Raw genomic sequence first — 23578 nt, 5'->3', positions numbered from 1 at the left:
TGATTGGGATCCTGAGGCTCAGTATTTAGTTCACGTTGTTGTGTATGGGTACTATTGTTTGTTTGTTGCTTTTTTTATTAGTCATGAATGTGTCAATTTATTTGTTAATTTAGTATTTGCTTGTCCCTTAAGTATCCCTCGCCTCTCTTTTACACAATATAAGTAACCTATTTTTTCCTTATAGGCACTGATCATTTACTAAATGTACTAAATAACATTCGTTAGCTGTGTTTGAGTTTTTGATTTTGCCATTTTCCGTTTTTAATTTTCCTTGCAGTTTGGAATTTTTAGTTTTTAGTATGTGACGTTTTTAAGACTGTACGGAACAAGGCGTGGATATGCACATTCTCAAACATGTACTTGATTAATGATTAGTATGTAACATATTGTGTGTTTACAATAAAAGACCACAAAAAATCAATTTCGAGTGTTGATTTGCTGTGTTCTATATCATTTTTCAGTTCAAAGCATTTGAGAGGATTATTAAGTTACATAATTCTTTATTAAAAAACCTTGTTTACTGCGAATTGATTGTTTGGTTAAAGTGTAATATGGAAAATTATTATCAATTATGTCACAGGTTTCGTAATGTTTTTTGTTTGTTAATTTTTTTTACTATTGACGGATTCAAAATTATTCGCAAGTCAAATGACACAAGCATGTTTTTATTTTAGTTAATAAATTTAGTCCTGGTATCTATGATGAGTTTATTTACTTACTTACATATATATGAAATAAACATAAAAACTGCGATCTAGAATATTTACGACGTCAGATAGTTTGGAGAATAAATACATTGAAAATAAACTCATCATAGATACCAGGACTAAATTTCGTATATACGCCAGACGCGCGTTTCGTCTACAAAAGACTCACCGGTGACGCTCAAATCCAAAAAAGTTAAAAAGGCTAAATAAATTACGAAGTTGAAGAGCATTGAGGACAAAATTTCTAAAAGTTTTGCCAAATACAGCTAAGGTAATCTATGCCTGAAGTAGAAAAAGCCTTAGTATTCAAAAATTCAAATATTTGTAAACCGTTAAATACATTCTACTAGTTTCCATTTAATAGAACTCTTAAGGTAGAATTGTAGAAGTTAAGTACATATATTCTATTTTTACCTTTTGTCACGTGACGAGATTCCTAGACAATCGATCTGGATTTATCAGTGATAGTTGTCTGGTAATTAGGACAGACCTGAATAGAAAGTTTAATGTGACTAATAGGAAGTATTCTTACGCTGCTGCAGAAAATGTCTTAACCAAATATTTTTTATACTAAGGCACAACAACTAGTTTTCTTACAGAAGTTGATAATTTATTGGACATAATTTTATTTTTATTCAGATCAAAGTCTACATATATCTTTGATTCTTCCATTTTTTGGACTTGACTTTATTACTACTACGTTTTCTCAGTTCAACAAACTTCACATTGAAATATCTATGACGATTTCGTTATGTTTCATGTGTAAAGTTTGTTGATATCACGTGTAGACTCATTTACTATGATAACGCATCGGTTTTCAAATTTGCTAAAAGTAAGTTTATAAGATGACGTGCTAGAGTACCCAGAAAGTACTGATATACTAGTATTTGTATCTATACATTGTCAAGATAGTTGTACAACACACTTTGACAAGAATAGTACGGATTCGAAACAACGATAATTAAAATAAAACATATTGTTACAATGAGCTGATTGTTACATTCTTATCTTATTTAGTCATCTGCATTTAAAAAAAATATCCATTAAATGTTTTTGAATGTCTATAAACACTAGAACCTTAATTAACGTGTCGGTCATCTTTTCCTCTACATCCGGGATCGAATATCGAATGTGCCATAAAGCTTAAAACAATTACCTATTGTTCTATCTATAATGAGATTGTTATATTCAATGTCGTTATCAATCCCATTCATATACGTAGACAATTTAAGAGATAAGAAATGAGGACCTTAAGAAGAAATATGTAAAACGTTATAGCTACATTATACATTTGACAATATCGGTACCTATTGTACATGAAACCTAGTTTTAAACAATGCTAAAACAAACAGAAATCCACCTGTTTCTTGGTAAGTCATTTGTCTATTACAAATGTATATGAATATATTTTGAATTTTGGATGGAATGAAACAACGATTGATTTGTTGAATCACTATCTTTCTTGTGTTATGCCTAGTGATCGAGTAATGTTCCAAAATAATTGTTTAAAACAGAAAAAAAATGGAAATAACTTCTGATCATTTTATGAAGCATAAAAAAGAGCTAACAACAAACGATATGTTTTAACTAGATGTTAAACAGTAATAAATTGAGATAACTGATTTGTTCCATAACTGATTTTTTTTTAATATAAGCCATTTATCAGTATACTTTCTATAATAAGGGTCATGACGCTATCTTGAACCTTAAATTATTGCTTATAATCAACACCAGATAACATGCATGTTAAAGCAAATCCAGACCAGGAATGTATCATATCATTTAATTGTTCGGTTGACCATGATTAAGATGGTTGAAACATTTTTGTGTTCTACCTGTTTCTTAATTAATTACTGTAAGCCGATTTTTATACACAATGCGTCAGCTGGGTCATTAAATTGTAGGATTAAATTAAGTACAATCATGATAGTTATATTAAATATGTCTTCATGCAGTTGTTGCAGTCTGCTGAGGCAAATTCATAGTACTTGTAATGATATGATCATTTTGTAGCATTTAAATTGAATTGAGTATTTAGTTGGTTTTTTTTGGCGTTCAGATGTAGTAACGATGTTCCAATTTTTTTTAACATGCATGTTGGGCTTTACGTATAAGATATCGTGTAAACCTCTACATACTTATTTATATATTATCTGTTTTAACCTTGAATATTTTGTATACGGGATTGGTTTAACGCAAATAATAATTATACCCTTCAGTCTTCGTAATTTTGAGATCTTGGATTTACACTGAATTGAAACCAGATGACATTTTAAACTCAGAATCAATTTCTTTTAATCTGCCAAACTTACCATACATAATTGAAGACATGAAGACTAAATGAGTAAAAGTAAGAATAGTGAGTCATTGGAGGGTAATATGTCTGTCTCTGAAATGTTGTCATTTGAAAAAGCACGGTAAATATCCGACGCCGTGTGTAGGTTTATAAAAGAAGTAGATGTGGTATGATTGCCAATGAGACAAGTCTCCACAAAAGACCAAGTGACATAGAAATTAACAACTATAGATCTCATAAGGCTTTTTAACAATGAGCAAAGCCCATACAGCATAGTTCCTAGCAAGTTTCATATTCAAAGTATATTAAATTAATGTCATGCTTAAATACATATTATATTTGCAACTTGGTGCTCAACATCAATCTATTCTTACATTGATTGGTTATCTAATCTTTTTTTGTAGGAATGTCGGTTGTTGTGACAATCTCAACATTTGCAGTCTGTGTACTGTTATCATCATCTAAAACAGAAGAATTGTTCCCCCATATTAGAGGTCATCTGTGCGCAGACTGGACAGGAAGGCTTGGTAAAATCATGTTTCAATACGCATCGCTCTTTGGAATAGCTGAACGAAATGACATGGTGTTTGCCATTGATAAATTCGATGAAATAAACTATTCGTTTGACAATTTGTTTGCGCTTAAATTAAAAAATAAATCAATTTGTGAATATGCACAAACATGGGGCGAAAATGAGCCTTGTCTGTATGACGAGAGTGCAGCCAATGTTCCCGCAAATCTCAATGTTAAACACGTCTCACTATTGCAATCGTGGAAATATTTCAATCATATCGAACAAGCTATTCGAACACAATTTAAATTCAAAGAAGAATTTGAAACTAAATGCCAACAAGTTTTGAACGAAACAATAATTGAATGGACTTCAAATCATTCAAGTGTCCCGAATGATAAACTACAAATAGTTGGAATTCACATACGAAGAGGAGACTACTTGGACAAAGGTAAAATAAAGTACGGCTATCGGACAGCCAGTGCAGATTATATTAATAAATCAATGAACTACTTCAGGGAGAAATTCAAACATGTATTGTTTTTAGCTTACACTGCTCATAATTGGAAAGATATGTTATGGCGTGACAATCATGTGATCGGAAGTGACGTTGTTCTTATGCACATGCATTCCCCGGAAGTTGATATGTGTGTTTTATCTAAATGTAATCATTCTATAATAACAGTTGGCTCATTTGGCTGGTGGGCGGCATGGTTGGCTAATGGTACAACTATTTATTATAAGGATATGGCTAAAAATAATAGCGAGTATAGAAAAGACTTTAGCGAAGATATGACTGATTACTTTTATCCGGGATGGATAGGATTCTAATTCATCACGTGATATAAATCGTCATGACCGATATAAAAGCGACATTATTTCAAATGTGCATGTAGGACGAGATTTGATAACCGATATGACGTATACTACTTTGAAATATAAAACATGCAAATAAATATGAAAGTGCATGTAATATTTTAACTGATTAAAAGATAAAGTACTTTTGCCTGTAGATAATAACCTAGTTATAAGTAATCTGCATGTATGAATAGTTTAAAGATAAATCTTTACTACATACTAGATATCAAAATAAGTAAGCAATGATGTTCACACTGCATATAGATGAGATTTAAGGTTCATCTTAACAAACAGACGAATATGGCTGTATTTACATGCCCAAAATTACTCTGAGTACAGACTTACCTTTGAAGTTGGAAAAGTTTTAATGCCTGGCATTCACTAGATATAATAAAGTTTAATGCATTTTGTGCTTCAGAAAGATTTACATGTTATAGACCCCATAATGGGTCGGGTGACTGTTGCGGAGTACAATGTATCCTAATGTCGTAACATTAATTATCCCGTCACATTTTTTGGAATGTGACATACCGAATTGACTGTTTACCTAGTTTGTACTTAAATGGCAAACAAGATGGGTGCAACATGTGGCGCAGGATCAACGTACCCACCTGGTATTACTCCCAGTTTATGATTGGGATCGTGAGGCTCAGTATTTAGTTCACGTTGTTGTGTATGGGTACTATTGTTTGTTTGTTGCTTTTTTTTTTTAGTCATGAATGTGTCAATTTATTTGTTAATTTAGTATTTGCTTGTCCCTTAAGTATCCCTCGCCTCTCTTTTACACAATATAAGTAACCTATTTTTCCTTATAGGCACTGGTAATTTACTAAATTTGCTAAACAACATTCGTTAGGTGTGTTTAAGTTTTTGATTTTGCCTATTTCCGTTTTACATTTTCCTTGCAGTTTGATTTTTTACTGTTTAGTATGTTACGTTTTTAAGACTGTACGGAACATGCGTGGATATGCACATTCTCAAACATGTACTTGATTAATGATTTGTATGTAACATATTGTGTGTTTACTGAAAAAGACCACAAAAATCAATTCCGAGTGTTGATTTGCAGTGTTCTATATCATTTTTCAGTTCAAAGCATTTGAAAGGAGTATTAAATTACATAATTCTTTATTAAAAAACCTTGTTTACTGCGAATCGATTGTTTGGTTAAAGTGTTATATGGAAAATTATTATCAATTATGTAACAGGTTTCGTTATGCTTTTTGTTTGTTAATTATTTTTACTGTGGACGGATTCAAAATTATTTGTAAGTCACATGACACAAGCATATTGTTTTTATATATATACACGCAGACCTTATATATATATTGTAACGTTGCGCACGATGTTCCTACAATACGACGTTACACCACCACGACGTTAAAGAGAGTTTTCTGAAACTTTTGACGTACATTTATTCAATTTGTAAGTTTCATTTGCTTTTTTTATGTACATGTAGTTGGTTGATTCTAAACCTGTCTCTAGTCATTTTGTGAGGTCTATTGACCATGAATTTATTAACCTCAAGTTGTGGACATCGATTAAATAATGTTTACCCTTAATTCACCTTAAGGATGCACTTAGGGATTGCTACCTTATTGATGTATGACCGACATCATTTGTCTTATGTATTTCAAGATCATGACAGAAAATACACTTTGTTCTTATGTTGTACTGTTACACCACTGTCTCATGTTAGGGGAGAGTTGGCGCCTTCAAACTACTGGTTAAATCCCGCAAGACGATGTATGTGCCTGACCCAAGTCGGGAGCCTGTTATTCAATGGTTTGCGTTTATTGCTCTGTAACATATTTGTTTTTTTTTGTTTATTATTTTGTACAGAAAGTTTGCCTTAATTTCTCGTTTTAAATGTTTTACATTTGCCATTAATTAATAATGGATATTAAGTTAATTCCTACTCATTTCGAAATTAATAAATCAACAATTTTAGAAAGGTTTGTTATAAATAAAGTCAGTGCATATATACTGACTGCTGACCTTAATTGGTAGATTTGGTTTTGAAAGACGTACATACATTTTTATGCAAGCTGTTCGCTTTTCTGTTCTTTTTGTTATTATTGAAATAATTTATTAACTACTTTTCTTTTGTTTTCTTACCATATAGCGTCATAAATATTATTCCTGCATTTTCAAAAGATCATAAAAGTATTAATGAGGAGCCTGGATGGTTATTATCGTTCGTCGAGATCGGCGCATTTTCGCTATTCTTATCAGTTTTTCTACAGATTTTTTTATTTTTTATATTTTCGTGATCCGTGATCATAGAAATTCATTTTTTTTTAATGAATCGTGATTGACAAAAAAATCAACTCGTGATTCGTGATGAGACTGGGATTCGAACTCGAGACCTAAAGCATATCGAGCCACGACACATACCACTACACCAGTAAGAATGGATACGAACTATCAGTAATTTAACATACTTAAAGGAAGCAAGATATTTTTATAAGTGGGACGAATTGGCAGACCTTTATTCAGTGAGGTTTAAATCCTTTTAATTAATAAGAGAGTTGTCAAACTGATTATTCAGTTTGATTTTACACTTTTTCAAATGGTAAAGAAGAGAGGGGCGACTTTTTTATAAAGTGGTGATAAAATGTGGGCCGATTGGCCAGTCGGGCGAGTTGACATTGTTTGATATTTACTCATCGTGTTTGGAGGTCATAAAGGGTATAAATCATATAGTAATATATAAAGTATATTATAATGGTTGTGTGGCGTTCTAAACTATATTTTCTAAAAACAGCTTGGATGTAAAATAGTAATCCCATTCGGACTTGGTGTGTCAGTGTTAGATAACCCTCTGGCCTCCAGTCATTGGGGTGATCTTTCACTGACACACAGCATCCTCGTAGGATAACTATTACATCTCGCGTTATTCCTTAAGCAATTGCATTACAAAATAAAATGTATTCACGATGACACGAGGTTCCACAATAAAGTGCACAGGTGAATGAAATAAAAACTTGATCAAAATCGTATTGTCATGATCCTAGCTTAACAATGTAATTATAAGTATTTAATGCTTCTTTTTGTAACAGCGTTGACCGTGCGCACATTTTTAGAATGAAGCGCAGAATGCTTCCGCGCTTCATACAAAAAGTACTTCGGTCAACGCTTTTACACCCTAATGAAGTTACAAAAAGAAGCATTCAATTCTCAATTACTAGGAAAAATTACGGAACCCAACAGGGGAAATGAAAATAAAATAAGCACCATTCAGATCCCGACACATATTTTGTTTTCGAGTAGGAATAACGTTATCTTCTGTATACAATAACGTCAGACGTCTTTTTATCAAAATCTAGGCGTATCTATCAACTTTGTATCCATTTATCTCCTTTGTATCCATTTATCTCAAAAACAAGGAAGATGACATATGAGTTTTTATACGTGTATGGATTCAGTATGCAATCCTGAATAGTATGTAGTTTTTTGTTTTCTCTGTACATAGGAACAAAGCCATTCATTTAAAAATCTAAAAAAGTAAGCTGCAAAAAAGGTATTTCCCCTTTATACCTATGTAAATTTGTCGCCAAAATTGACGTTTTCCTATGAAAACTACAGAGAAAACAAAAATGTAGACCCCCATTTGTTATCACATATATTCCGATGTAACACGATTCAAATAATAAGTGTGCCAAAAAGTTTGAAAATCGGGAGATATGCCATACGGTATCGTGTAAATTCGATCTGGTCAGGCCGAGATCAGGCTGAGATCGAGTATACTTGATTTGGTCTAGCTAGTCGAGTAAAAATCGTGTAGAGGTCGTGAATTGGACGGAATTTTCGAAAACGTATCAAATTAGTGGTCAGGTTGGAGTCTTGATGGAGTCATCAAGGAGTCGTGAATGGTCGAATCAAGTTCGTGTACAGTCGGATGGCGGTCGGGTAGAAGTCGGAAACAGGCGCGATCAAGAATTTGGTCTTGCTTCATCGAATTGATCTGATCGGCAGTGTGAACCTAGCTTAACGAAAACTGTGCATGTTTACACTTGTAAATTTTAGTTTAGAAATGATAGAAAAGTACAGAGACGTTTTAGTTGCAAATAGTTTTATACCTCCAGCAAGTTGACCTTTGGCCAATGTGTCAATTAGTGCGACGCTTTTTTTATGTTTGTAGAATCCATATGTTTGATGCCTAGTATTAGTAATAACATTGATTCATTAGACATATAGAAAGCACACTCAAATCGAATTAATACATGGAAATGTAAACACACAGATGTTTGGTACGGTGACTTAAACACCAACGCGATTAATAGCGATTTGTTTATAAACTTAATATAGCGAAAATTTATAGGCATTTTAGGTATTTAAATAGAGGTGTTAACCCAATGGATTTATTCGTCTATGGTTAATAAAAATAAAATGTGCATTAAACACCAACGCGATAAATAGCGTTTTGTTTATAAAACAAACTTAACATAGCGAATAATTATATGCATTTTAGGTATTTAAATAGAGGTGTTAACCCAATGGATTTATTCGTCTGTGGTTAATAAAAATAAAATGTGCATTGCCACGTATTATATAATATACATGAATGTCTATGTAAACATGTTGATATGTTGTAGGTGTAATTATTTGCGTGAAAACTTTTTTTCTTATGAGGAAAACACGGTAAGAAAATATATCTGTAAGTTTTTTGTCATATACATGTATATAAGACCTGTTTATGGGTGCCATATGTGGAGCAGGATCTGCTTACCCTTCTGGAGCACCTGAGATCACCGTAGTTTTTGGTGGAGTTCGTGTTGTTTATTCTTTAGTTTTCTATGTTGTGTCATGTGTACTATTGCTTGTCTGTTTGTCTTTTTTTATTTTTAGCCATGGCGTTGTCAGTTTATTTTAAATTTATGAGTTTCACTGTACCTTTGGTATCTTTCGTCCCTCTTTAGCAGCCTAAGATGGCGAAAGCATCCGAAATACCTTTACACTTAATTCGATTTATAACCGTTTGCAGTTAATGTTAAGACATCACTACTTTTGGCATAAACCGTCTTTTAAAAAAATATCTGCTTTGAAATTCCTTTTAGAAAGATTAACAGTATCATATTGTTATTATATCCCCTCTATGTGTTGTAGGTTCGTTGTGAACATAGCTTAATATAGGTTTTTGTCCACGAAACTTCTTTTTATCAAACGTCTTGTACTTAATTTTAGTTTTATTTTAATTTAGACTTTTGACCATAGACCACTCCACGACATTATTCATTATTTTAATGAATTTAGACTTTTTTTTAACTTGGTTCTCCATCTGCTGAAAAGATTGTTTCTTCGGACATCTCCGTACTCCATGAGGTGTCAGACCACCAATTACTCCTTCAAATTTAGAACTATGTAAAAGTAGCCCTCCTCTGACACAAAATAGTGCTGTTAATGTCATTGTTTACTTAAACTAACCAACAAATTTGCAGAAATGAAACTTTTGGTGAAAGGGAAATATATATTCAGACCATTTTGAGCCAAAATTCACTTGTCTATGGGTTTTCGTTAAAAAGACTTTAAACATTGATTGAAAATTGGCATGCAGAAAAGGAATGTAGTTTTTAATGTTCATTTATTTCAAGCAAAAACGAATACATCTATACTGTTAAACGAGAAGACCTCATTTAGGGTGTCGCTTCTCCTCCTTACACAATAAATTGATCATTGTAACTGTATGTCCAATAGGTACCATGCAAAGTCGCATTTGTCATCCTTTCTTATGATTATTCAGTTTCGGTTATTTTGGGAGAAAAACGGGAAAAAAGAAGTCCGGATATGTGTCCGTCATCACCCCGGCTTTTATTAATAGACAACTTCCTCTTCCGTGTATTTTCCCAGAAGTTTTGTAAATTGACATTGGGAGCTACCATTTGATTTTTAGGGGGGGGGGGGGGGGGGTGCATTGCATTTTGCAAATGGCCTGCATTTTTTTTTAGCTGTAATCTCTGTCCTGCCTTTTTATTTTTCACTCTGTTCGGTCCTGTTTTTTTTTTTTTTTAGGTTTATCCTGACTTTTTTTACCTAAATTATCGTCCTGACTTTTTTTTTTTGCAAGTGTCTCATCCTGCCTTTTTTTTACTCAAAACTCCTGTCCTGCCTATTTTTTTTTTAAATTTCATCCTAGCCCCCCCCCCCCCCCCCCCTTATAAAATCAAATGGTAGCTCCCTTAAATACCCTATATTATCATGTTTTATTTAAGATTCATTGACTGAATCGTTTTATAAGAATATTGTCCCAAGTGTAAACAACAATCCAGTCCGTGTGAAAATAAACAAATAATTTGTGTAATTCACTTATCGTCACGTAAATAACGACACATGCATAGCCTATATTATTATGTTTTATTTAAGATTCATGCAAGCCATTTTCACATTGACTGAATCGTTATATGTTGTCCCAAGTGTAAGCAACGAACCAGCCGGTGTGAAAATAAACACAATAATTTTTTTCATTCACTTATCGTCACGTAAATAACGACACAGACATAGCCTAAATTATCATGTTTTGTTTAAGATTTAACGACACAGGCCCTATGAAAAACAAGAATGTGTCCATAGTTAACAGATGCCACATCCGATCGGTACTATCATTTGCTATGTTTTGACCGTGAAATGGGATAACATCTAATTTGGCATTAAAATTAGAAAGATCATATCATAGAGAACATATTTACTAAGTTTCGATTTGATTGAACTTCAACTTCATCAAAAACTACCTCGACAAAAACTTTAACCTGAAGCGGGACAGACGGACGGAAGAACAAACTAGAAAATATAATTCCCATAAATGGGGCATGAAAATTTATTTTTGAAAGTAAAAACTTTAACCTGAAGCCGGACAGAAGGACGGACTTGCAAACGAACGGAGGAATGGGGCATACAAATTTATTGTTGAAAGTGAAAGTAGTGATTTGATCAAAATGAAAGTAGGGTAGAGATTAGCGGGAGGCAAGAATTATTAGGAACGTCGGGATCTGGTGCTTTTAAGCTCGGGATTTCGGAACTGATTTTTACGGGATGCGGGAATATTTTTTTTTTCGGGATGTCGGAATATGAATTTCGTTAAAATACGCATCTCGGGATTTCATGTTTTTAAGCCCGGGATTTCAGAATCAGGGCCCCTCAGACCAACCCTCAAATGAGCGTTAGTCATTTATACGAAATTCAAATCCTACCATTGGCATGTTAATAGGGCTTTCAAATGGAAAAGCACTGATTGATTGTTCTACAAGCACAATTTATTATCTAATAATAATGGCATGTAAGCAGCTTCTTTTGTTTCATGATTGAAGCGGTGCAAATTTTTAATTTAATTTGACTTTTATCAAAAAATGCATTGTACCAAAGAGGAAGAATAATTGTGGCATAAGGCCAAAAACACAAAACAATAATCGAATTTAACAGAAAAGAAACACATAGCCAATACAGATAACCGAGAATTAATTAGGGCACAAAAAGGAAGTGATAATTTCATACCAACCCAAAGATTTACTAAAAGATCGAAAGTTTTCAAACTTTGAATTACTACTTTTCCGATTAGTACGCGGCATTTAGGAGAAAGTTGAAAGACTGAACGGCTTTGAATCGGAATAATTGTTCTTCCTTATGAACTGTCATGTAAATAACTGATTTTTATATACATTATATAAACAAAGACTGTGTCCACAGATGCCCCATCCGCACTCTCGCCGTAAGGCCCTCAAAAATGAGTAAAGCCTATAATAACGCATAGTCAGCTATGTAAGGCCCCGAAATGACAAAAGTGAAACAATTCAAATGAGAAAACTTACAGCAAAATTAAAAAAAAAAATGAACGGAAAATAAAAATGTTTTACATCAACATGAACGACAATCACTGAATTACAGGCTCCTCAATCGGGACAGGCACATACGGCGGGGTTAAAAAAAAAAGTTTTATTGAGAAGCTAAAGGCTAACTCCGGGTGCGAGGTTTTCTCGCTGTGTTTCAAACACTGGTGGCTTTGGTCTGTGTTCTGCTCTTTGGTCGGGTTCTAGTCATTCACCATTTCCATTCTCAATTTTAAATATTATTTATCAATTTCAATTGTTTACTTTTCTATCGGACGTTCAATATATTAAATCTTTGATTTGATAAACCTCTTATAAATGTCTCACACGTTTTATCAAGTGATATAGTTAACCTTTTATCTATTTTGCGTTATCAGAAAATGTTTGACAAACACAAGTACAAAGATGAAAAGGCGTGCTCATATACGGACATGACATATAATTTATAGGTGAGCAGATTTTAAAATTCGATTGTTATTTTTCTATAATTTTAGGAACGACATCAAAAGTTCAATGTAGGATAAAAGTCTTGATTTCACTGACCCCCCCCCCCCCCCCCCTAACCCCCCCCCCCTTTTTCTTAACTGAATTTGAGAAAAATTGATTGGCCAATAAGGATATATATAAGATGAATGTATGTCAATTAAACAAAACTTGCAGCAATTTTGACCAAACTATGAATTTAGATTGTTATCCTTCATTGATATTTTGATGTCGTCCTTTAGTATTATAATATTATCTTACATTTGCGCCTTTGATTTTTTTTTTTTTTTTTTTTTTTTTTTTTTTTTTTTTTTTAAATATAAAACATATTTTATTAACAATCGCCTGTTACATCAACCCTCAGTTGCCAAGGGGAGCAACTAAGGGGGCCCCAATTGTTACAGTCTCATTTGTCGGGGAAAATCAAATGAGAAAAAAAACTCCCACTATAAATTATTAACATCAACCCTCAGTAAAAATATTATCTGTCCTTGTACAAATGTACTTGTACCTGCAATCATTATCGATCTATATATCTTTACCTCTCACCATATATAATTTTTTTAAATAAAGTTTGTTTTGTATCTTTATTTCTCACAAAAGCTACCTGTATTTATTAAGCAGTTTCAAAGTTAACGTACATCAAGTCTTTTGTTATGTTAATTTCAATTACATTTAAATTCTGGTCATGTGATTATTTACCACGTGCGATTTGTTAAAGGGATGTGTTACAGTAGTTCATTCATAAAAAATGGATTATTTAATGATTTTTGATTTCCAAAAGGTTTTATTTCAAAGATATGGTGAGTAAATATTTGTTTATGAAATTAACCTGTTGATACAACATGTCTTGTTACAATTAGATGATAAACATGAATTACATACACAATAGAAATTACATGTACATAGGGAGCTGAGAGCAGTATACATATTATTATTCAATCAGTATCAAAGAGGACATTGCACTGACCTGACCACACAAAATGTATATTTATATACAAAAAATGTCACACATAATAGAAAAGGCTTCATTTTTTATATTCGGTTTAAAATATTTGAGCAAAAATTGCATTTCTTGTTTTATCATATTTAAAATCAACGATTTACTTATCCCTTTATTTTGATATTTTGCGATATTTCTAGTTTTCCAGATAACCCATTTCGTGATTAGAAGAACCGTATCTAAAATTTGGGTATAAGATGCATCTGCATTAATGACCCCAAATATTATACTTGTTTCCGATTTTTGTAATTTTTCGATATTTAACTGTGAACAAAAATCCCATATTTTCTTAAAAATCTCCCGCCAAACGTCTTGCGCCTTTGATTTAACATTGTACATATCATTACAAAATATAAGTTGATTTTATCATAATTAATATCCGATCTTTATCGGGTAAATGATACCTTTTATCCTTATTTTTTTGTTTTACTAAAACTAAGTTACATATTAAATCCTAACAATTTTATTTATTTTATAAATAACTACGCATTTAAAAAAAAAATTAACCTAAAACTAGGATATTTTTAATGCGGTGACCCTGCAAATAGGGTGGACTTCCGAAGAAGAAGAAGAAGAAGAAGAAGAAGAAGAAGAAGAAGAAGAAGAAGAAGAAGAAGAAGATACACATTTTAGCATTTATTAACTGAAACCAGACACCTACATGTATGTATAGACGCGCAGGTTCGATACATCTTCGTGGCATTTATTAAATATTTAAAATAAATATAAATGTCATTTATAACATACGACAAAAATCAAACTTGCATATGATTTTTATCAGAAAATCTAATTGGATTTAAGCGATAAGATGCGTTTTATTGGTACTGAATAATATAAAATGGTAACAGTTTTGATGTAGAAATACAACCTTTACAATTTAAACAAATAATGTCGCGAAACAATGACGATTTTCTTGTCGATAACACATGTTGCATTCATAATCTCAGGCCAGTCTTATCAATAACAAGGTTTTATAACAAATAAATAGTAAAAAGAAAAATAATTATTTAATGTAATGTATTGTAAATAGTTATATGGTTATTGTGCGGATGTAAACTGGTTTCAATATTACTCATTATTATTCAAATTCAACACTTATATAGGTGTAATGTTTGTACTAAAGTTAAATATTAGGTACAGGAAGGTTAAACCGGAAGTCATAAGTTGAAATTAAAAAAAAATCAAGTTCACTCTTTTGTAAGTGTTCGTTTCTAGCGTGACAGTACGTTTTGTGTATTTATTTATTTTTTCACTGATGATTTTAACATTCGACTTGTAAGTATTTTAGCTTGATACTATTTTGGGGGTTTGGCGAAATTTTACCGGACAATCATATTTTTGGAAATGACTATCATGTTTCACTAAGGGGCGCAACCTAAGGCGCGTGTACTATAAGATAAATTAAGAGCTATGACATGAGCGCATGATACATGCGTCTATCTTTATAGTTCGTCTTTATGTGTTTATTGAATTTATATAATCAACTAGAAATACTGTGCACTCTACTCAAATAGGCCCTTACCTCATCCCTCATCCCACTAAAACAGAAATACGCATGCATGATACCCACTGACATCTTACATGAAGAATTTGGCAATGTTAAGTCTTCTTCAAGTTAAACTAAGTTTTTTTTTAGAACGTGAAAAAAATTATAACAGTTCAACGTTTGTAGAATGAACAGTTTCCCACGATTTTTTAACAAATACAGTTCTATAACACCACTATGTCAAAGGGGGTTATTTGGTTGTGTAAATTATCCATCACAGCTAATTGTGTGAACCCAATAAATATTAATAAACTGTATATCACTATATTCTCCATATGATTCATCATATTTATTGTAAAAATTACGAAAATCGAAATTAATTTTGGCGAAAAATTAAAAACCAGTAAATGTAAAAAAAAAAAAGAAAAAAAAAGAGAAATTCCAGCCTATGTGGAATTTTCCATCCAATTGTATGAGCATGTAAACAGGTTACTTCAAGTTGGACAAGATTCATCAAATGTACTTTAATAAATGTTGTAAAAAAAAAACCATTTTATTTGATCATGCCTTGAATTCGCTAACTTTATCTACAAAGTAGAATTCTCGCATGCTCGGATCATATGATGTTTTTTCTCTAAAAATAAATATCATCATTTGTAACATATGTCATAACTATAACAGTATATTTTGTTGTCTTAACTCCAAACTACTGACTTAGGGAGCTACCATTTGATTTTTATGGGGGGGGGGGGGGGGCGCTAGGATGAAATTTGAAAAAAATCAGGCAGGATAGGAGTTTTGAGTAAAAAAAAAGGCAGGATGAGACATTTGCAAAAAAAAAAAAAAATTTAGGTAAAAAAAGTCAGGATAAACTAAAAAAAATAAAGGCAGGACAGATATAACAGCTAAAAAAAAAGCAGGTAAAAATTGTTCATCCTAGCCCCCCTCCCCCCCCCCCATTATTATTATGTTTTAATTTGTATATGTATTCATTATCTTGTACTTATAAATAGTAGAAAAATCTATTAAAATTTCTAATAGGAAAAATGTTTATAAGTTTATATAGGTCAACAATAGATTTTCAACAATAGAAATATGTCAAACTATAAATCGATTCACTGGTATTTAAACATAGTAACCTTGCATCTTGGGTAGAAAAGATACATTGTGAATAGGAAGACTCATAGAATCGTGGTATAAACAAACTACTAAAACCGGAACCCCAAATACCATGACTCTGACCCGCATGTATTCAAAATGTCTTACATTATTTTATTGCAATGTCTTGAGAACAATTGATGGCCTTCGGTTGTTTTCTGCTTTAGTCAGTTTATTGTCGCTTTGTTATATTCCTCATTTCCGTTCTCAATCTTATCATTAAGGAACGAACATTTAACTTCAAGGGGGTTATGACTTTTTCATAAAGAATATTCTGATCTCCACCATTTGATCAAAAAAATGACAAGCAAAACAAATTTTGGTCTTATAGTTTTTGGGGTGTATTTTTTGGTGTGTGTCATCTTTCATATTCATTTTTTTTATAATTTTTATCAAGAAATATGCGGTTGCCAAGAGGCAAGGGGACTAAATAATATTCCCAAACCCTGTATTCCTCGTAATTGCAAACGGAAAATATTGGGAAGTTATTATCAAGTGATGATTGTCAAAGGTGTGAATTATTGATACCGTATGGAGCAAATAAACTTGAATTATAAATAGACACGTAGTAGGTTTATGATAAGGTCAGGTTATATTAATATAGTAGATAGCGTAGTCGGTAGTGACAATTAGTCTTGTAATGATTTCCGGTCACGAGTGATAAATATGGACCGAAATGTTCCTTTAGTCGTAGTGAACTAGACCTTGGAACTACTTTTCCTCAACAGGTTAATTTAGCTTTAGTATAAGATAAATATGATTCGTATTGTAAAAAGAATTAAGATCGAAATATTGTGAAGTATTTAGTACATTTATCTGTTTTACTTTAAAATTTTAAATATTTACACGTAAGCCCGAGCAGTAAGATTGTCCTTCATTCTTACAAAAAAAAGAGTATTTATTAAAAAAAAAAAAGTATTAAGAAATAAGTTGGTTTTATCAATTATTTTAGGAGTTGAGGTATTGTATGAGCAAGATATCTTTTTGTCTGCTATCAATAACCGTATAGCATTTCAATCTGTTTTTTCAATCTCCCCCTATCCCCTTTAAGGATGACTACTCACTGAATAGAAAATGGCCAATTAAATCTTCATCCGACAGTCAGTAATAAAAGCGGGTTGCATGTTTTGGATATGCGGGATGTAAATGAACGCTGCCACGTTGGGTCAGAGTATGGACGTTTTATCTGATGTATTATGTTAAGAGAGTGCCAAGATCACTGCACGTTAGGCACCATTGTAAACTACTTTTTGTCTGCATGTGGCCTACTGCAAGGCAAACTGTGTCAACCTTTCTGATAGACACTCATTCTTTAGTTGCAGTTCAAAAGTCCTTCATCACGTATTTTACAGCCAAAGAAAAGGGGACCAAAAAGTGCAATCATGTATATAACCTTCATATTTACATTTTACCATCTTAATGTAAAGTATTCTGTTATTACTCTATATCGGTCTTTCTTATGACATAATTCGTTATGATTATATATAAGATATTCGTCACTGTACATACAGTAAACACAAATCAACGTATTAATTTTATTAAGTTATTAAGCACTGAATTAAAGAAAATTTACATTATTAGATTTAGGAGATAACTGTATTGTATTTTAAGCTTGGCCTTCGTAAAACGTAGATTTTACTGTCGCAAATTGAGTTTACCTAGCGACGCGGAGCGGAGATAGGTAAACGGATATTTGCGACAGTAAAATCAAGTTTTACGAACGCCAAGATTAAAATACAATACAGTTATCTCCATTCTAATGCCACATATTAAAATAAATGTCATTTAATAAATATTTTGGCTTAAAAATGGCATAGATGAAAAAGTCCGCGAAACTGTTGCATTGTCTTTAGCATCTAAACAATGTGACGTCATGTGTTTACTCTGGATGTCAAACATGAATACTAAACATATTTTTACTTTTCCTACGCTTCAAAATGGTTTCAATATAGACTAAAAGAAGATTTTGAGGCTCAAAATGTGAATATCTTGTTTATTTTTTGAGAATTACATATCCCAGAATTCAAAATGGTGGCTTTCTTAGTTACGGACTGGTAGAACGTGGAATCTAACCCCTCAAAATATTTCTCAACGTCCAATGAAAATTATCGTTACAAACTATTTGCATTAGAATGATTATTTACAAATAAGAACTCTTTAGTCTAAGATGGATGACACTAAAAAAATGGTAGTTTACTGCTCAATCACTTCTAAATGTTAGCGGTGTACCTCCTTGGAATTCTTTTCGGGATGTTGACTTCTTTACAACAAGGTTGACACATATTTCAGTAATACATGTAGCATACTAATTTCAAATTTCATCAAATCAAAAAAATAAAGTTTGTTTTATGTTGTATGTTCATCATATAAATCTTTCTTCTTTTTCAGATTGTCATGCGTACACAAAAGCAATGTTGTTCTCGAAAAGGTGTGTATGATTTGAAAAAAAAATAAAAAAAGAGGATGAAAATATCAAAGCGAGATAAGAACTAAAAAATCGAAGAGAAACAAATTCATTGCAAAATCCGACAGACGACACAAGGGCAAACTACAGAAAAAAGTAGATACACTTCATCAAAATATTGTCTTAGATTCTCCATTAGGTTTTGTAGATCCGTGATTCTCCATTAGGTTTTGTAGATCCGGATTCTCATTTAGTTATTGTAGATCCGGGATTCTCCATTAGGTATTGTAGATCCGGGATTCACCATTACGTATTGTAAATCCGGGATTCCCCATTAGGTTTTGTAGATCTGGGATTCTCCATAACACGTAGGTTTTGTAGATCCGGGATACTCCATTATGTATTGTAGTTCCGGGATTCTCCATTACGTATTGTAGATCCCTGATTCTCAATTAGTTATTGTAGATCTGGGATTCTCCATTAGGTTTTGTAGATCCGGGGTTCTCCTTTAGGTTTTGTAAATCCGGGATTCCCCATTAGGTATTGTAGATCCCGGATTCTCTATTACGTATTGTAGATCCCGGATTCTCCATTACGTATTGTAGATCCCGGATTCTGCATTCGTTATAGTAGATCTGGGATTCTCCATTATGTTTTGTAAATCCGGGATTCTCCATTAGTTTTTGTAGATCCGGGATTCCCCAATAGGTTTTGTAGATCCTGGATTCTCCATTAGTTATTGTAGATCCCGGATTCTCCATTAGTTATTGTAGATCCGGGATTCTCCATTAGGTATTGTAGATCCGGGATTCTCCATTACGTACTGTAAATCCGGGATTCTCCATTAGGTAGTGTAGATCCGGGATTCTTCATTAGGTATTGTAGATCCGGGATTCTCCATTAGGTATTGTAGATCCGGGATTCTTCATTAGATATTGTAGATCCGGGATTCTCCATTAGATATTGTAGATCCGGGATTCTCTCATCAGGTATTGCAGATCCGGAATTCTCCTTATGTTTTGTAGATCTGGGATTCTCCATTAGATTTTGTAGATCGGGATTCTCCATTAGGTTTTGTAGATCCGGGATTCTCCATTACGTACTGTAAATCCGGGATTCTCCATTAGGTATTGTAGATCCGGGATTCTTCATTAGGTATTGTAGATCCGGGATTCTCCATTAGGTTTTGTAGATCCGGGATTCTCCATTAGGTTTTGTAGATCCGGGATTCTCCATTATGTACTGTAAATCCGGGATTCTCCATTAGGTATTGTAGATCCGGGATTCTTCATTAGGTATTGTAGATCCGGGATTCTCCATTAGGTATTGTAGATCCGGGATTCTTCATTAGATATTGTAGATCCGGGATTCTCCATTAGATATTGTAGATTCGGGATTCTCTCATCAGGTTTTGCAGATCCGGGATGCTCCATTAGGTTTTGTAGATCTGGGATTCTCCATTATGTATTGTAGATTCAGGATTCTCCATTATGTATTGTAGATCCGGAATTCTCCATTAGGTATTGTAAATCCGGGATTCTCAATAGGTTTTGTAGATCCGGGATTCTCCATTAGGGATTGTAGATCCGGGTCAACATTTATTCAGGTGTAGATGTCGGGTTGGAGAGGTATCGGGGAGGGTTGAGATCTCATAAACATTTTGTGCCTGTACCAAGTCAGGAGCATCTGGCCTTTTTTAATCTTGTAAACTGACTAGTCTTTAACTATTCAAACAGAAAAACCAACGATCTAATCAATATATATATAAAAGAGACACGAGAACATCAACATACTATACCACTTTTAAACAACATGATCCTGACTTAAATTCGGTGCAAAAAACTGCCGTGGGTTTAAACGTTAAATCGGCTATCGGTTCTTCCGATGAAATAAGTAACACAGGTCAAAACATACTGTACCCGAATATAACCTTTTTATTTATCGGATAAAACATAAATCATTTTGCTCAATTTATCCACAGTTAAAATCCTAGAGTACTAACATTAATAGACGAAACGCTGCTAATCAACTAGTTATACATGCATACATGTATTTGTTAAAACATCCGTTTCTCATATCAAAACAAATGCATCGTAACTTTACGAACACCGTACATTAAATGTGAAATCAGCAGTGTCCAGCTCATGACAACTTGCAACTTTTATATTCCCAGCCACACGTTTGAAACCGCATATGTATGTTGTGATCGCCACCAAAAAAAGGACGTGCGTTGGTTTCCAAATATATATATATGAACTAGGAACAAAGATCGTTATAGTTACTTTCGCAAATACTACATTTAAACATGTAATGCATTTCGTTTATATTTATTTATTCATTTTTCAGCAGTTTATTCTGTAATATCTGTCTGTGTATTTTGTATGACTGTTGTCAGCGTTTTCTTCATCAACCAATCAATGATCGTCCTATATTTTGACCCGCCTACCTACTTGTGTCCGTATTTCAGAGGAGGACTAGGAAATCTCATGTTCATGTATGCTTCACTTTATGGAATCGCTAAAAATAAGAGAATGATATTAGTTCTCGAAAAGAAGGACCATATCAACACAGTTTTCCCAAACTTAGACGTACTCAAATTGAATAATACGTCATCAGTTTGTGGTGTCAATGTTCAAGTAGTAGGTGAAAAAAGACCATGTGCGTACGATATAGAAACAATTAGTTTTAATAGAAGGAGAAATTCACAACATAGGTCGTATTTACAATCGTGGAAATACTTCGACATATTCGAATCTGAAATAAGAAAACAGTTTGCTTTTACACAGGAAGTGCAAACTCAAGCACAGTCTATAATAAATAAGTACACTAGTTCTTATATCAAACAAAATGGTATTTCCGAATATTTACAAATTATTGGAATACATCTCCGAAGGGGAGATTACTTAAAAGATTATAATATAAAATATGGATATCAAACTGTAAATAAAGAATATATGGAAAAAGCACTGCAATATTACCGATCAAAATATAAAAACTGTTTATTTTTGGTATTTACCGGACATTCAAAAGATGCTGTAAAATGGCGAGCAGACAATATAAACGGAAGTGACGTAATACACGTGGAAGCTAATTCACGAAATGTAGACACGTGTGCGTTATCCAAATGTAATCATACTATAATAACTGTTGGCTCTTTCGGTTGGTGGGCAGCCTGGTTAAATAATGGAAATACAGTGTATTTTAAAGATGTTGCGAGACAAAACAGCTCGCTGAGATCAGATTTTAGTGATGATATGAAAGACTTTTTCCCGCCAAATTGGATAGGTCTGTCTTGAAGACGTGTTTAAATTATTCTATGACATTGAATATGCCAAAATAATTATTTGCAGGTAAAAAAAGCAAACCAATTAATGATGCACGACCGATGACATTTGATTTCAAATTTGTATGACGGAAATATGTGGACCACAATAGAACGCAATTGTTGTGTTACATTTATTTAACAGTTCACATTTTTTTTTCAGCAAACGCACATTTCAGTTTATCAGTAAGGTCAACATAATTAAGATTATGGAACATGAATCAATTTATTTATGAACACATTAGTAATATATACTTTGGTTAAACGTTTTGTCTAATTTGGTTTTAAACAGTTTTCAAAGTGTCGATTTGGATTTTGAAGATCTGGCAAAACCAACCCAAAACGAAAAATTAAGACCCTGAAAAGAAATCCTGACAATGTATGAGGGAAACATTTCCTAATTTACAGCATGATTTTCAAAAAGTAAATAACACGTTCTTAATCTAAATCTAGCAACATAAATGTATTTCAACATTGAGTTTTTTGTATGCCCCATTTATGGGCGTTATGTTTTCTAGTCTGTGCGTCCGTTCGTTTGTCTGTTCTTTGTACTGTTCTTCCGTTCGTCTGTTCTTTGTACCGTTCTTCCGTTCGTCTGTTCGTCCGTTCGTCCTGCCTCAGGTTACAGTTTTGTTTAATGTCTTTGGTCGAGGTAGTTTTTGATAAAGTTGAAATCCAATCAACTTGAAACTTAGTATACATGTTTCTTATGATATGATCTTTCAAATTTAAAAGCCAAATTTTTTTTTTTCTTTGTTTTTGTCGTTTAAATAATTAAAGTTGTGGGTTTTATTTAAATTAATAAAAATCGTCGTCTCAAATGTACTGTGCGGCCATGAGTGGAAAGAACTAGTCCTTGCCCTATGTGCCCCCGGGCATAATAAGGACTAGGTAGGTAGGTAGGTATGAAGGTAGTGCGGCCATGATTAATGAACAAAAACTATTGCATATTGTAAGCTATAAAAGGCCCCGGCATGACACATAGAAAAAATTTCGAAACAGAAAATCAACACCTTGAATTATATTCACAACATCAAATAAAAAACAAGTGAACCTGGCACCAACCACCAACAACCACTGAGTTACAGGATGTTGAGTTTGGACAGCTACATAAAGATTGAGCTGGGGTAAATATATCAAAAGAAGAGACCAAATGAAACATAAATTAACAACTATACAATAGGTCACCATACGGCATTCAACAATGAACAAACCCCATATCGCATAGTCACCTATAAAGGAAATTACAAATGTAATACAATTTAAACGAGAAGACTTTCGGCTTAATTTATATACAAGAAATAATGAAAAACAAATACACATCAACAAACGACAACAACTAAATAACATGCTCCTGACTTGGGACAGGCAAATACATACAGAATGTAGCGGGGTTAAGAAACATGTTTATGAGCTCGTTCAACCCTCTTTCCAGTATATAACATTGGTGTAACAATACAACCTACGAAAAAACTATAGAAATAAATTAAACAAGAATGTGTCACCAGCACACGGAAGTCCTCTCCGCAC

At 33.0% G+C, this 23578-nt stretch overlaps 2 protein-coding genes across 11 annotated transcripts; both read left to right on the top strand.

The window, feature by feature from the left end:
- The first annotated feature begins 1949 nt into the window (after positions 1 to 1949).
- On the top strand, positions 1950 to 4739 carry LOC134691649 (galactoside alpha-(1,2)-fucosyltransferase 1-like). Its single transcript, XM_063552207.1, has 2 exons — positions 1950 to 2077; positions 3408 to 4739. The coding sequence occupies exons 1-2, from the start codon at positions 2044 to 2046 to the stop codon at positions 4343 to 4345; spliced, it is 972 nt and encodes a 323-aa protein (XP_063408277.1). The 5' UTR covers positions 1950 to 2043; the 3' UTR covers positions 4346 to 4739.
- Positions 4740 to 5692: 953 nt separating this feature from the next.
- Positions 5693 to 22177, top strand: LOC134690601 (galactoside 2-alpha-L-fucosyltransferase SEC1-like). Of its 10 annotated transcripts, none has more exons than XM_063550566.1 (4): positions 5694 to 5797; positions 12570 to 12641; positions 18711 to 18750; positions 21076 to 22177. In XM_063550566.1, exons 3-4 carry the CDS (start codon positions 18717 to 18719, stop codon positions 22020 to 22022), a joined length of 981 nt encoding a protein of 326 aa, XP_063406636.1. In that variant the 5' UTR covers positions 5694 to 5797; positions 12570 to 12641; positions 18711 to 18716; the 3' UTR covers positions 22023 to 22177. The 10 variants fall into 10 exon arrangements, with proteins under 10 accessions (XP_063406638.1, XP_063406636.1, XP_063406630.1 ...); XM_063550560.1 differs by having other exon boundaries at positions 21073 to 22177; XM_063550568.1 differs by lacking the exon at positions 12570 to 12641 and having other exon boundaries at positions 5693 to 5797.
- Positions 22178 to 23578: the final 1401 nt, after the last annotated feature.

This window comes from Mytilus trossulus, chromosome 11, assembly GCF_036588685.1.
Source record: "Mytilus trossulus isolate FHL-02 chromosome 11, PNRI_Mtr1.1.1.hap1, whole genome shotgun sequence".
Lineage (NCBI taxonomy): Eukaryota > Metazoa > Mollusca > Bivalvia > Mytilida > Mytilidae > Mytilus > Mytilus trossulus.
Note: the sequence above shows the minus strand (reverse complement) of the source record. Positions and strands in the feature narration are given on the sequence as shown.